At 44.1% G+C, this 15,924-nt stretch overlaps 1 protein-coding gene across 1 annotated transcript in view; it reads right to left on the bottom strand.

The window, feature by feature from the left end:
* The window catches only part of PDZD2 (PDZ domain containing 2), a 718,708-nt gene that overhangs the window by 361,077 nt on the left and 341,707 nt on the right, over window positions 1-15,924 (bottom strand). The window contains 1 exon segment of the mRNA XM_029579361.1: window positions 7,870-8,290. Within this exon segment, the coding sequence (XP_029435221.1) occupies window positions 7,870-8,290 (421 nt within the window).

Raw genomic sequence — 15,924 nt, 5'->3', positions numbered from 1 at the left:
TCTCTGTTAATATGGGTAATTGTATGCCATCATAAGAAATATTTAGGCCATTAAATGGGGGGTTTCTTCCTACCCACAAAAATTTGGTCTTACTCACATTTAGCAAGAGGCCTCTTTCTCCTAGCCAAGCATGAATCCTGCTCAGAAACTGATATAGAAACGGAGTGGAAAACTATCCTTTTCACCAGGGAAAATAGCTGAATGTCATCAGCATAGATGTAATAATGCACTCCTAGTTGTTTTCATAGGACCCTAATGGGTGCAATGTACAGGTTAATCAGCATCAACGAGAGGGCACAATCCTGAGGAATCCCCAATCACAATGATCACCAATGCTAAGTGTCACCTAACTGGATTCTCTGTTTTCATCCTTTCAAGAAGGACTCAAACCAACACATCACTACCCCTCCCAGGCCAAACTGGCGCGATTGCCATAACAGGCAATCATGATTAACCAAATCAAAAGCTGCAGTTAGGTCCAACTACACTAATATTTCTGAGCCTCCCTTCTTCATATGACAGTATAGATCATTCTTTTGCCTGCCTTATCAATGTTTTGCATCTAACTTGCCAGTAACGTATGCTTTGTTTTTCTATTCTCTTCATTTGGACCCTTTTTCCATTTTTTGAAAGAAGTTCTTTTGGCAGTAATAGCCTTTTTAGCCTCACCTATTATCCATACCAGTAGTTGTTTCGCCTTCCTTCTGCCTTTTTAATGCATGGAATACATCTGGTCTGCGCTTCCAAGATTGTTTAGAAATACTACTATCGCCACACCTGATATAAACTCTTAACCTCTGCAGCTGCACCTTTTAGGGGTTTTTTTCTATTTTTTCTCATTTTATCAAATTCTTCCTTTTGGAAATTAAATGCTAGAGTAGCCGTTTTCCTTAATGTCCTCTCTCCATTTATTAAGTCAAATTTGATTGTGTTATGATCACTGCTGCCAAGTGGCTCCACAACCATTGGGACAGATTTTCAAAGGGATACGCGCGTACCCCCTGAAAACCTGCCCCAAGCTCCCCCTGCGCGCGCCGAGCCTATGTTGCATAGGCTGCCGGCATGCGCAACGTCCCGGGACGCGCGTAAGTCCCAGGGCTTTCCTGGGGGTGTGTGTCGGGGGCATGTCGGGGGCGTGTCGTGGCCGGCATGTCATCGGGGGCATTCCGGGGGCGGGGCCGCAGGTGTGGTTCTGGCCCGGGGGCATGGCCGCGGCCTCCGGACCAGCCCCCGGACCAGAACATGGCGCACCGGCAGCCGGCCCGGCACGCCTGCCCATGCCTTGGGCAGGCGTAACTTTTCGAACAAAGGTAGGGGGGGTGGGTTAGGTAGGGGAAGGTGCGGGGGGGGTGGAAGGAACGGAGGCAGGCTGCGCGGCTCGGCGAACAAAAGTACGCGCGAGCGTAGTTTTTTTAAATCTGCCCCATTACCTCTTGCACCCAATCCTGCATTCCACTAAGAATTACGTCTTAAATTAGCTTCCCCTCTGATCGGTTCCTGGACCAACTGCTCCATGATGTCTTCCCAGGAAAACTAATGTAGATTTGTGTCAATCCAGTCCTGGCCCCATGACCTCCCAGGGTTCCCACACAGCCCCTTAGATTTTTTGCTCGCTGGGGGCTCTTCTACTCCTCAGCCTAATTAAACTAAACGAAAAAAATTAAAGTATTACACTGACACCACAGCTGTTCCAGTTCTTTACTGGCACTGTCGGCAGTAAAACAAAGCAAAAAATTTTGAATCACCACAGGCTAGCTCACCACACAGCAAAGTAAAGTCGAAAACTACTCAGAAATAACTATTTCACAACAGCATGCTGCATTCCCAAGCAAGTTAGATCTTAGAGGTAGGAATTCTCCCTCAATTGGGTCTGCCTCTGTTATACCGCAGCTCTCCTTTCTTTTCCTCAGACACTGCTCCAATACCGGTGACCTTCTGGCTTGACTGCTCTTTCAGGCAGGGAAGATCTTCCTCGTGCAAACTTCCACCAAGAATCAATCCTCTCTGACGCATACTTCTCCGAGCTGATCTCGGAACAAAATGAGGTGACATTTGACACAAAGCTCCTTCCCCGGACTTCTTCTTGACTTCATACACCAAACTCCCAGGCATTCTCGCCTTTAAATCCCAAGAATCCTCTCTTCCAATAAGACCCGGGTATGCTGAGCTGGGGTACCAGCCCCAGGATCTCTTCTTTCTTCCTTGCCTCTTCTGAAGGCCTGACTTCCCTGGCCCCAAACCCCAGCCATTTTCTCAAAACATGAGTGCTTCAGCTTCTCAGCAGTCCTCCACTGGGAGAAAACACTCCCTTGGACCTTCTCTGTGGAGGGCTCTAGTGGTGCATACTATGAAGAGATGGGCACCCTCAAACTGCAGATAGCAGACTGTCTTCTCCTGAATCCCTCTCAGAAATCTCCCTTTATCTCCTTTTCCCTCTGAATCTGTCACATAGGCACAGCACTTTTATCAAATCTAGGGCACCTCTCACTTCCTAACACACTTCCACCTACACCGACCTCACTAGCAGGGCACAATCTGTTGAGACCACTGATCCCATACTACTAGCACACCAAGTCTGCTGGGACAAATGTGGTCATAACTATTAAAAGGCAAATCTGGGGGCGGGTGCCTCTACAATAAAAATAAAACGGAAAATGAAGGTCCCTGTTTATACGAGACAGTCCTGGGTTTTCTTTTAATGGTCTGATCCTGTTCTATTGTAAACCGGTACGATAAGACCTCGTCTTGAGTATCGGTATAGTAAAAGAATTTAAATAAAATAAATAAATAAAAAATGTCTTGCTTAAGAACATGATGCACAGAAAAAGAAATCTAACCAAAGTTTATCCAGGAAGTCCTCAGGTCTTAAGACCCAACTGATTCCCTGAAAACCCTGTCTTAAGTTTAAATAGTGTTAAGTGGAACGCAATTGTCCCATAAGAACAATTTTATAAACGGGGAGTTGGTTCAAACATCAGAGCCCAATACTCTATTTCAGGGGTGGCCAACTCTGTTTCTCAAGAGCCACAAACAGGACTGGTTTTCAGGATAGCCATAATGAAAATGAATGAGATAGATTTACATCCAATGGAGGCAATGCATGCACATCTATCTCGTGCATATTCATTGTGGATATCCTGAAAACCTGATCTGTCTATGGCTCTTGAGAACCATATTTGGCTGCCTCTACTCTATTTTCAACAACATAATCAAGAATTTAGTAACATATGTAAGCCCTGGGTGAGAAAATTCATATAATGATCCCAAAGGCTCACATCTCAGTTCTGACCCTACTTACAGAGTTCTCCACTGTGGCAATTCTACTCTGAGCGTCCGGGGCTCCTGGGGAGGGGGGGGGAGTTTAACGTCAAGGCCCTTTTACATTGTACAACTATTACACATTGCCCCTCCAGTCCCTCTCTAAACAGCACTGATAATCTTAAAGAGTCTATAGTAGCAGTAATCACGCCAGAAACTGTTTGGTTTCCAACTTAATTTTACTGATAAGTTGTAAAATGCAAAAATTGTAGTTCTACAGCTCTTGAAGTTATCTCCGGTTTTACAGATTGAAATTTAATACACTTGTGACCTTGATCTTCCAGCCAAAGTACCCAGTGTTTACAAATTAAGGTAAAGTTGCAGAGAGTTAGGAACTGCAGTCAATGCATGATTCTAATAATCCAATATTCAAAAGAAATGTGTGCAATGCACCATCACAATGGTTTACATATAGGCACATATATTTAGTCTGGTTACAAATGTATTTACAAAAGTGCTTTAATCCATTCCCATTTAGTGTTCTCCTGCCTATGTAATTGTCTTATTAGAAAAGTTATAAAAGCTTGCACCGTGAGGAGGCTGTCCGATGTCCTCCCTTCCATAGGAAGGGTGATTTGGTAAAAGTGTTTATTGGAAAAGGTTCATCCATCCCTGGTTCTATCTGGCAACCCACAACCCCCATCCAGTCCCCCCCCCCCCCACCGAAATGACTGGGATGGGTGGGGTTTTCTTCTCTAACAGCTTCCCCCCTCCCTTAGCAGCATTTTATCTGGGGGGGGGGTGTCCCACTACACTAATATAGTCCTTCTATTAAGTATATAGTACCCCTTCACAGCACAATAAGACTTAAAGCATAGTCTTAGCAACAAGATCCCCCATAACTCTGAAAGTAAAGGGAAGAGGAACCCCTTTCTTGAAATAAAAAACTTCCTTTAGACCTGGTACAGGTTCCTTTAGCGCTTGCTGTCAGGACAATACCATAAGAAACAGAGAATGCTCCAGCATGCTGCAGAGGAAAAACTGCCCCTTAGTACACCGAAGAATTCTCTGCCCCACACAAGACCATGCCTAAGCAAATCTGAAACAGTAAACACAAAAATTAGCCTTTGTTCTGATTCTTATTGTAATTTTTTTTAATGTGAACCCAAATTCCAATAAAGTCCTTGTGAATTTAGCAGGGTGGAAGAGTGAAGGTAAGAGACCGATGAGCACGGACCAGGACAGAGACCTAGTGCCTGACGATCTGCAGGTAGCGCAGCAAAGCAACGTCATATGGCAGTGGTTAAGGCTTCAAGGATGCTGGGCTGCACTGAGAGAGGAATAACCAGCAGGAAAAAAAAAAAAGATGTGATAATGCCCCTGTACAGGTCTTTGGTGAGACCTCATCTAGAATACTGTGCTCAGCTCAGGAGACTGTGCATCAAGAAGGATAAAGACAGGATGGAAGCAGTCCAGAGAAAGGAGACCAAAATGGTGTAGGCTCTGCACTGAAAGACTTATGAGACTGCAAGACCTAAATATATATACCCTGGAGGAGAGGAGAGACAGGGGAGATATGATATAGACTTTGAGATACCTTAAATCAGGGGTCGGGAACCAATGGCTCGCGAGCCAGATGTGGCTCTTTTGATGGCTGCATCTGGCTCGCAGACAAATCTTTAATAAAAAAGTAAAAATCTAATAAAAACCCACACCCTCCTGCCGCCCCCCCCCCCCCCCCCAAAGACCTGCCAAAAGTCCCTGGTGGTCCAGCGGGGGTCCAGGAGCGGTTCGGGAGCGATCTCCTGGACTTGGGCTGTCGGCTGCCAGTAGTCAAAATGGCGCCAACGGCCCTTTGCCCTCACTATGTCACTGGGGTCGACCAATGGAGGCGGTAGCCCCTGTGACATAGTAAGGGCAAAGGGCCGTCGGCTGCCAGTCGACGGCCCTTTGCCCTTACTATGTCACAGGGGCTACCGCCTCCATTGGTCGACCCCAGTGACATAGTGAAGGCAAAGGGCCGTCGGCGCCATTTTGACTATTGGCAGCCGACAGCCCAAATCCAGGAGATCGCTCCTGGACCCCCGCTGGACCACCAGGGACTTTTGGCAGGTCTTGGGGGGGTCAGGAGGGTGGGGGGTTGTAGTAAATTAATTTGGCAGGTCTTGGGGGGCGTCAGGAGAGTAGGGGGTTGTAGTAAATTAATTTGGTAGGTCTTGTATGGCTCTCACGGAATTACATTTTAAAATATGTGGCGTTCATGGCTCTCTCAGCCAAAAAAGGTTCCCGACCCCTGCCTTAAATGATGCACATGAATCCAATTTCTTACAATGGAAAACAAGCTATAGAACTAGGGGTCATGATATGAAACTCCAAGGAGGCAGACTCCAGAACAATGTCAGGAAAATACGTCTTTCATGGAAAAGGTGGTGTAGATATGGAACACCCTCCCAGAAAAGGTGGTGAAGACCAGAACAGTAATGGAATTCAGGGATGGAAATGAAGAAAAAGGGTAACCTATTGCTAAATTTAGATGTAACATTTCTGAACTGGGGTGACGCCTGCATACAGCAGCAGTTACCACCCAAGCAACTTGCTGGGCAAACTGGATAAACCATCTGCTGTCCTTTGCTATGTTACCAGAGAAGCTAGAGGGATGTTTCAGAGATGAGAAGGAATAGAACTTGAGGGAAAGAATTGCAGGGTGGGGAGGAAGAGAGAAATTGGCATCACTGGTTCTTCCATAAGCATCCAGACTCACTTCACAGTCTGTGAGCTGCTGTGCTCACACGTTGCTAGTTTTCTTATTGAATTCAGCACTCTTCCTGGTTTTAAACGGATTGCACGTCTACATTTGTGCTTTATACAATTGACTGTCCCTGCACTAAGGTGTACATCAGATGTACAAAACGAGCTGACTGAGTCCATCTGATCAAACACCTTAGTTGCCTGCTTACCAAACGAATACAGGCCCCACTTGTTCAATCAGTTTAGGTGGACTATTATCGAACAAGTTATAATATCGCCTTGTGGAGGGCATCGTGAACAAAGCTTGATTATAGGGAACAATATTGGATTTTTAGGTAAAATACTGTTCGACCCAAAGGCCTTAATGAAGAACTTGAATGGCACTTTGTTATCTGAGTGTGATATGTAGTTCACCAATCAGAGTGCAGCTCTTGATTTTTGGAGATTCTGATAGGTTCTTTTCAATATAACAGCCTATGGGTCAAAATATCTGCACTATGTTGTTTTGTGCAGGTCATGAGAATCTGGCAATGCACCCCTGAAACAGAAACAGAGCTTTTCGAAATGTGGGTGCCGCGTCGGGCTGGCAATGGATTGATATTGTTACTGAGAGTCAAGAAAAGAAAACTTTTCCATTGATAAATATTTTAATTCGTTTATAAAAATTCAAAAAACAGTTTCACTGAACTATGGCAGTGACTTCTATGATTATAACAGGGCACTGATTACAACTGCATAGTGATTTCAGTCAGCATGGATGAAGATCTCCCTGCCTTTTCATCTCCATTGCCTTGCATGCAATAATTGTTTGAAGTTGTATATTATTAATAGTTGTCCGAATTTCATCACAGAGTGGTTTACTTTTTCATTTAGGCTTGGACTCACATAAATAGCTGTTCCCTGAAATACTCAATTCCACTTACTTCCCAATACTGTGACGGTCAAATCTATACCCAGTCACTTCTGAATGAATTATAGTTAACGTGACAGGATTATCTCTGCTGTACTCCTAGAACAAAGCACAGCGCCTGATGATATTTATTCCATCAGCATCTCTGGGGAAACACTGGCAGAATTTCCTAGCCCGCAGCGGCAATACTTTGGGTACCAGCTAGAAGTGATAAATGATGTCTGTGGTAGCAAAACTCAAGTGGTTTATCAGGAACTGGTGAAACTTAAATTACATATCTTGCAGTGAAATGAGAATATTACACTCTCCCCAATGAATCCCCCAAAGCACCAGAGCTGTTATTCAAGAAGGTTGTAATGGCACAAAGCACTCATGTAGCACGCGTGGTGGAAAGCCTTCTCACAGCTGCTGTTTGTCTGTCTTAAACAGACTGTGGCCAAGAAATACAGAGATTATTTCTTTAAAAACTTAAAAAACAAAAAACAAAAAACTGGCCCCCTGAACTGATGTGGGGAAGGACCTTCGGGTCGAGTTTCTTCCGTCTGTGAGGGTGTTGAGAAAATGATGAGAAGGATGCTTAGCTGGGAGGCGGGACGTAAGCTTTCTTTCCATCCCCTTTGCATGAAAGGGCAGGAGCTATTGAAAAAAAAAATCACATTTCCCATCTCCCAAGTACTCCCCACTCCCTTCTTTCTCAGCAGCTTTCCCTTGCTGAGTTCACCCTACTGCCTGAATGAGGTTGGAGCATTACTAACAGAACACAACTCTTGTTTTTTTTGGTTGGGGGTCGTTACCTGTTATAGCTGTACAAACAGCAGGACTTTTAAGAGGTGGAAAGGAAACAAATGAGAGGGGAAACCTCCCTGTCTTTTAAACTTAAGATAATTAAATGGGGGGGGTGTATTTTATCCTAGATTTTAGTTTTTCTTAAAGAGAAAAAATACTAAACCTACCTTTGCAGAACGATCACTTTCCTTCGCCTCGGAGGGGCGGGACCAGCAATGTCCACCTGCGGGAGAAGGCTCTGCGCTTTCAATCTGATGCTTTGCATGGTCGCCAGCCTCCAGTGCCTCAGGCTGTAAATTGGCCACCTCCATAGGGGCGCAATATCCATTCTCAAGCACAGAATCCTGACCGTCTTTACTCTCCTTGCTGTCATTATTAGCCGCAAATCTGGAGATGACACCAAATTTCCGAGTCCTCTTCCCATTCTGGGCTGTTCTGGCACTTGGTTCTGAGGTAGGATGCACTTTGGGTTCACAGCCGCTGCTGCTGCTGCCGCCATGTAATGGAGGGAGAGGCGCTTTGCGTTTAATGCGACGCAACATGATCAGGTAGATGAATCCGCCATTCCAGCATTGATCGGCCAGGTAACTACACAGAAAAAGGAAAAGCAGCATTAAGAATATACCCGGCTTAAAAAGCTAGCATCACACACGGCCTACATGACTGGATCCCTCTTTTCCCTGAAAAATAGTTTTCATAAAAAGTAACAAGTCCCTCTTGCACATGCCCCATTGTAGTGTTTGTCTGGAATTTGTTTGGCTTAGTTATGGATCTTCCAGGATCAGATATAGGATACAGAACATAGCCCTGCTCCTGACTTTTGAATGTTAAACGTATAAGTTCTAGAACCTAGAGTGAGTCTAGAACCCAGCATTCAGTCAGACATTCCTAAATTCTAGTCCCTCCTGCCATCCTTTCCCACCAGATACTTTGAAAGTTCTTTTGTTTTCTTGTTGCTCAGACCACACATCTGGAACTGAATAATAAGAAACAAGAAAAAATAACATTTGTGATAAATTCTTTAAATTCCACACCAGCTGAATTTTAATATAAAGAAAGTCACGTAAAAGGTCCCCGAAGGGTTAGTCATGGAAGATGTTCCACCTTGCTAATCAGAATGGTGCCAGGGAGCACTAAATGTAAGCCTCTGAGGACCAAGAAAAGCAAATAGTGAATGTCATACAAAGACAGGACTCTCACACTCAACATCTGCATCAGTCCTATCTCAAGGGAGGTTTGGGACAGACCTGAAAGCTGTTGAATCTGTCATTGAATCCTCAAATTCTTCAAGATAAAACAAACAATTATTTTTGGTATGTAGGAAATGATAACCAGTCTGTGGGAAAAAAATATATACAAAGTCTGCAGAGAATGGCATGTGTATAAAACTATCCTGTTAAACAAAGCTGTTAAATGTTTCAATTCTTTTAGCCAGTTTATATTTGTGTGAACTGGTATGAACATCACATTATCTGTGAACAAGGGGCAGAGGCACTGGAGGTGGGGGGGTAGGTGCAGATAAGGTTGCCAACTGGCTCCAGATTTTCAGGCCAAGTTGATCCGGTCCTAGTTTTACCCCATTGCATGCTGGAATTTATTCTGATTTCCCTAAGAAAAGCAAGACTATGAGTACCTGCATGCAGGGGGAAATAAAACCAGGACTGGATCAACCTGTCCTGAAAATCTGGAGCCATTTGGCAACCCTAGGTGCAGGACAGCAGATGTACCGGGGACATGCAGTGAAGGGGCCTTGACCTACATAGCCACCTACAGAGCCAGTAGACAGGCAGGAAGAGCAGCAGGATCAGATTCCCTCTCTTGTTTTCTCTGACTTGGTGGGCAGTGGGAGGTGGAGAGGAGGCCTGCTGAGCTGCTGGCCCACCTCCCGGAGCTGATCGGTTCATTCTGTTCCCAATAACCAATCAGCTACAAGAGACAGGGAAAGGAACTTCATGTTAGACAGGGCTTCTTCTTTCTCCTGGCATTGGTTTGCAAGAGGTAAGGGAAGGGGAATGCACTATGTTGGGGAAAAGGGGGGGTGGCGCACAGAGAGGAGGGAGTGCAGAAGGGGAGATGGGTAAAAGCACAGGGCTAAGAATGATAAGAGCGCACAGGAAGAAAGATCTGGGGATTGATGGGAGAAATGACAGCAACTGGGCAGGGGGAGAGAGAGAGGAGAGTACCATAAGAGGGCAAGTAGTGAGATAGCCTTAGGTGGGGGTTGAATGTAGGGTGAGAGCACTGGGGCAGGGGAAGACGGAGGTGAGAGCACTGGACGGGAAATAACATAGCGCAAGCGCACCGAGTAGTGGGGTGAGATCACTGGGCGGGGGCAAATTCCTTAATAATTTAGCTCCTTCCCCTTTCCAATTGTTCAGACTGAAGAAGGTGTAAACCTTCTCCCATTTTCCCAAATTTCTAGCAGATTCTTCCCTAAGCAGGAGGGTAATGTAGGGTAAGAGTCCTGGGCTGAAAACACTGGGCAGGTGGGGTGACAGCAATGGGCCATTGGAGGCGGAGGGGAGTATGTGGTGAGAATATGGGTTGGGGGGGGTGGAAGAGGAGTGGAGATTCTGTGTTTGAGATGGGGGAGGGGCCAAAATTAAAACTTTCACCAGGGCCCAAGTGATTGTTGATCTGTCACTGCAATGGATTGGTCAATTAACAGCAAGGATGGGAGGGGGTTTGCACATGATGACCTCTGCAGAGTTTGCTCCCGATATCCAAAGAGGGCTCAGCACCTGACTTAAGGGACTTATATTCAGCTGTTTTTAAGTTACCTAAAAAGGAGCCTTAAAACAGCTGAATATAGGTTCCTAAATAAGGCCCTGGTTAAGAGCCCTTAAACAACTGAAAGTAGGCACCTACATTTTTGTATTTTCCTTTCTGTCAGTTATTATGTAAACCGGCGTGATGTTCTCACGAACGTCGGTATAAAAAGTTCATAAATAAATAAATAAATGAGCTTTAAAGGGTCCTAGGCCTGAGGTTCCTATTAGAAGAGGTACTGACTCCCCCAGTACTACAATTCAGTGCTGAGCTCCCCCCACATTTGTGCCCCCCTCACCCTTGATCATTCCTCCTTTTAAGGCTCCTAAATTTAGGTGATAAACCCATAAAAAAAAACTTTACTTTCGAAAATCTAGGCACCTAATTTTTAAAGTAAGGCACCCAGATCTTTTGAATTTCAAGCTCATTCTGCATTTTTTTTATTTCTGCAAACTTGTCACCATTCCTTTCAAAACAGGAACGATTGGTTTTTGCTTTGCGTTTTTATCTTGAAAAATGTGAGGGTTCAACGGCAGATTCAACTCTGGCCCAGATTTGCCTTCAGATGCAGTGACGGATTTAGGATTTTTGCCGCCCTTTCCTCGGACAAGGAACAGAACTGAAAGGTCTAAGGCACAGTCTCTTCTTTGCTCTGCCCTCCCTGCTCCCCTCATGACTCTGAATGACAGGGAGGGAGGGGCTGGATTAGGGAACAGAGGGGCTTTTTTTTTTTAACTCTGTGGATGGGGTAGGGGAGGGACGCGCAAGGCATTGGAGGCTGGAATAGAGAGTAGAGCAGATTTCTTTGCTCTGTCCCTTCCAGCCTCACCACTCCCCTCCCATTCTCTGCTGAGTGAGCTTCAGCAGAGCTGGGAGCCTGAGTATCTTCAACTGGCCTGCTGCCCCCTAGATTTGTTCCACCCTAGGCACAGAGCTAGTGTGCCTATTGGCAAATCCAGGCCTGAGGGACTGAGGCACGTGTTGGGAAAGTGAGAGCCCGTTGGCTTTGTAGGACTATTTTGTTTATTGCTTTTTTTTTCTTGGTCTCCAGGGATTTTTTAGCATCTACTTGTATCATTCTAAATAACAAGGTGAAGCACCTTCTATGAACACCCCCCTTCAGAGCCCTTCAAATGTCTTCGTACCGGGGTGCAAATAACTTTCAGGTCGATACTGTAAGACCGCGGGAGAGCGGACGAACGCCCGCTCTCCCGGCGTGCGCACCGGCCCTTCGCCGGTGCGGGCGATTCAGTATTTAAATGAGGTGACGCGGGGAAAACGGGGAAAAGGAGGCGCTAGGGACACTAGCGTGTCCCTAGCGCCTCCTTTTTGTCAGGAGCGGCGGCTGTCAGCAGGTTTGACAGCCGACGCTCAATTTTGCCGGCGTCGGTTCTCGAGCCCGCTGACAGCCACGGGCTTGGAAACCGGACGCCGGCAAAATTGAGCGTCCGGTTTTCGGCCCGACAGCCGCGGGCCGAATTCAAATTTTATTTATTTATTTTTTTTTTTTACTTTTTTTTTACTTTTGGGGACCTCCGACTTAATATCGCCATGATATTAAGTCGGAGGGTGCACAGAAAAGCAGTTTTTACTGTTTTTCTGTGCACTTTCCTGGCGCCGGAAGAAATTAGCGCCGACCTTTGGGTCGGCGCTAATTTCTTAGAGTAAAATGTGCGGCTTGGCTGCACATTTTACTTACTGGATCCCGCGCGCATACCTAATAGGGCCATCAACATGCATTTGCATGTTGAGGGCGCTATTAGGTGCCGCGGGTGGGCTGTGTGTTTTCCTCCCCTTACTGAATAAGGGGTAAGGGAAAACACGCGTCCAGAGCAGGCTGACAGTGCGCTCCGACGGAGCACACTTTACTGTATCGACCTGTTAGCTTGTGTAAAAAAAAAAAGGAGTCAGTCGGGGACGCTCCGTGACGAGGCTGACATTTACACGCCCAAGTTTCAGTTTTATAACCTACGAACACAGCACGTGTACGGCTGTTACCTGCGCATATTTACTTCTGCTATTTATCAGGTGGAAGTCAGATACTGACAGAGTGAGGGGTCTTCATGACCTAGAGATAATCCACCAGATTGCCCAGTCTAATTGGTAAAACTGGAAATTTCCTTCACGCGCTCATATTATAAAATGTGCTCACTTGCGCATGTGAAAGCCAACAAGTCCTAAAGAAAATACGCAAATAACTTTTCCTCGTGTAATTGCTTAAAACCGGGAGCAGACATACACAAAAATGGGCGTATTTTCTATAATGCATGCGCACTTGTGCGGACGATATAAAAGTCATGCGCATAAGCCCATGATTGTTTGAAAGTTACCGTCCCTAATTCTAAGTTTTTAGAATTTAGAGCATGTATCCCACTTTTTCTGCCTATACAGGACATGAGAACTTGCTGTACATAATTATTTCTCCCTGATTTTTTAAAATATTTTCTTGGTCTTTTCTCTAACAGTATTAAACAATAATTACATATAAGCTTTTTGGCGTATCGACTGTGTCACTCTGTTGCTGTTTATGCATTGTTGCATAAAGATTAAATACCTCCAAGAAAATTATTAAAAGCAGTTTGTCTTTTCTATTATTACTGCTGACCCAAAAAGGATACAATGAAAACAAACCAAAACAGGATAAGATTTTAAGTGGAATACTTCTGGAATACTTCTGGAATACTTCTGATGAACAGCCAAACTGACACCTGAATTGCACAGAAAATCCCTTTGACATCAACACACAGCAAAACTGATACACAACTTATATAACTGCAAAAGGGACAAATCCCTGACAAACTGCAACAAAATCCACACAACAAAAACACACACAAAAAAAGATTAGCAAAAACTGGCATGCCACCGTTAAACAGCAAAACAAGGCATAATGAAACCACTAAACTACTTACGAATGACAGGACAATGAGATACAAAGTAAAACTGGTACACCGGTGATACACAACAAAATTGGTAGGATGCTGCTACCTGGCAAAACCGACTCACTGTAAACCTGCTGCATCAGTAACCCAGAGCACAGCTAGGACTACGCTGCTTGATTTTCAGTTTCCAAGGCTGCATGTGAGAGGCAGGTGTCCAGGCAGTATCCATTAAAAACAAAATATAAATCAAGGCTCCATTTATATAGCAACCAGCACAGTATTTGCATCTGAAATGCATCCTCTCCATACCACATGACAAACCTTTGGCTACTCAACAGACCTTGCATTTAATTCTAATCTGGGAGCACACAGCACAACTTCTTCCACTGCTCAGCTTCCAAGGGAAGGGTGGAAGAGGTATCAGCTGTAAAAGTGGGTTTTGATAACCATTCAATGGCACTATTTACTTCCAAAGGAAGAAGAGCAGGACCTTTGTTTTCTTTTGTGGCAGCTGGAGGAAGAATTGCATCAACTACATTAATTTCTCTTGTGCTATGCCATTCTGTTTTTTTTCTTGGCTGCTATGTTATTTACACAAATACAGTAAAATAGTGCCCTTGCCTGTACGTCCTTCTGAGCACTCAATGCTGAGCTTAGGCTACAGGGCTTACCATAAAGTGGCAATGCTCTTATTATTTTACTACAACTTCAACTGTGTTCCTCTCTTGAGTAGAAGCTCGCCCCAAAACTGAAGAACCTCCTCCTTTCTGGGATGGCTGCATTGGCACATCCACGGCCTGTACTGTCTGCAACATATTAATGGATATAGGAAAAAAAAAAAAAAAACCCCTATCGGAGACCTCATTTCCAGCCCCTATTCCCGATATGTCCTAAAATTGGGTGAGCATAGGACACCAAACCAAAACATCATCGGGGACGCCTACGCAAGAATACAACAGTCTCATAAGCCGCTTTTTCCCCTGAAAAGTTATTTTCCCCCGTAGACACAGAATGGAAAGAAATCCTTAGTAAATCAGGCCTCAAGACTCTTTTAGTTTTAAAAGCAAATATATTTGTGCACTGGGAGTTCTGCTTTCATTTGAGTTCAATAATAAACAAGAAGTCCCATGCAGAGCTATTTATGTGAACACACACATCCGCATAGAGATGTGGATCCAAAAAACTATCCCTGTCAGGATCCCCTTGGACCCCTGATATGAACGGAAAATTAGGTGTGAATAGGACAATAAGCACATAAGTTAAAAGGGGACACACACATATATACAGGCATGATCATCCTTTATGCCTTTTTTCTTTTGGAAAATAGACTAAAAAGCAGATTTTGTTTGTTCTTTATGGTGAAACCAATTTAACTAATAAGTAAATAATGTTTAATGTATGCAATCAGTCTTCAATAACTTTGGTTATTTTAAGTAAATTATAATCTGCTAGCTGTCATACTCAAATAACAAAGTTAAAGACTTGCTCAACCAAAGATGAGTTGCCTTGATCAATTATGTCTCATCTTACCACAAATGAATGTGCCGAACACATGAATTATCTTCCTGTACAAAATTCTCTTTTCAAATGCAAGTTTGAATTCCATATCATCTACGTCAGTGGTCCCCAACCCTGTCCTGGGGGCCCACCAGCCAGTCGGGTTTTCAGGATATCCACAATGAATATGCATGAGAGAGAATTTGCATGCACTGCCTCCATAACATGCACATTTTCTCTCATGCATATTCCTTGTGGATATCCTGAAAACCTGACTAGCTGGTGGGCCCCCAGGACGGGGTTGGGGACCACTAATCTACGTCATTGATTCTGACCTCACACATGGATCCTGTGGTCATAAGGTTTGCAGAAATGTTGACGACAAAATTATTTTTCAGATTTCTCTATTGTATTTATATATATAATATACACAAAAAATGCCCAGTTTTGCTTGGGTTGTCTGGTCCATAGCAGATGTTACTTTTTTTTTCAATGTTAAAATATATAACGATATATATTGTATTTTATTTCACAATTAACAGAAAGTATAAAGAAACTTAGAGAACCTCTCTCTAAACTACATTAACAATATATGACACATCTCCCATTTTGTTACTTTATTATGTTTTATTAGGCTGACATTCAAACTGATTATATTTGTTGGCTATTTCTATTGTGAACCGCCCTGATAGATTTTTTTTTTTTTTTCAATTTGAAACTTTTATTGATAATGATGCATACAAAAACATCACAAGAAAGCATAAAGCATTATCTTTCAAATTTTCCCTTGATAAACCCCCCCTCCCTCACCCTCCCTCCTGCACCTGCAAGCAATCGGCAAAAGTAATATGAAACAGCGAAACATAAAAACATAGAAAGCATATGATACCATATGTAAAACAATAACAGGAATAAGAAACAAGACATTAATCTGCCTCAATCTGGTAGATAAGAGACCTGCGTGGACTTTGTAAGGGAGCAAATGATCAACATACAAACATATATGCGCTCTAAGAGGAACTACCACCCCCCATCTAAGGACTAAAGGTCTAAAGGACAATGTTACGGGCTACAATA

The sequence above is a fragment of the Rhinatrema bivittatum genome, chromosome 1, assembly GCF_901001135.1.
Source record: "Rhinatrema bivittatum chromosome 1, aRhiBiv1.1, whole genome shotgun sequence".
Taxonomy (NCBI): domain Eukaryota; kingdom Metazoa; phylum Chordata; class Amphibia; order Gymnophiona; family Rhinatrematidae; genus Rhinatrema; species Rhinatrema bivittatum.
Note: the sequence above shows the minus strand (reverse complement) of the source record. Positions and strands in the feature narration are given on the sequence as shown.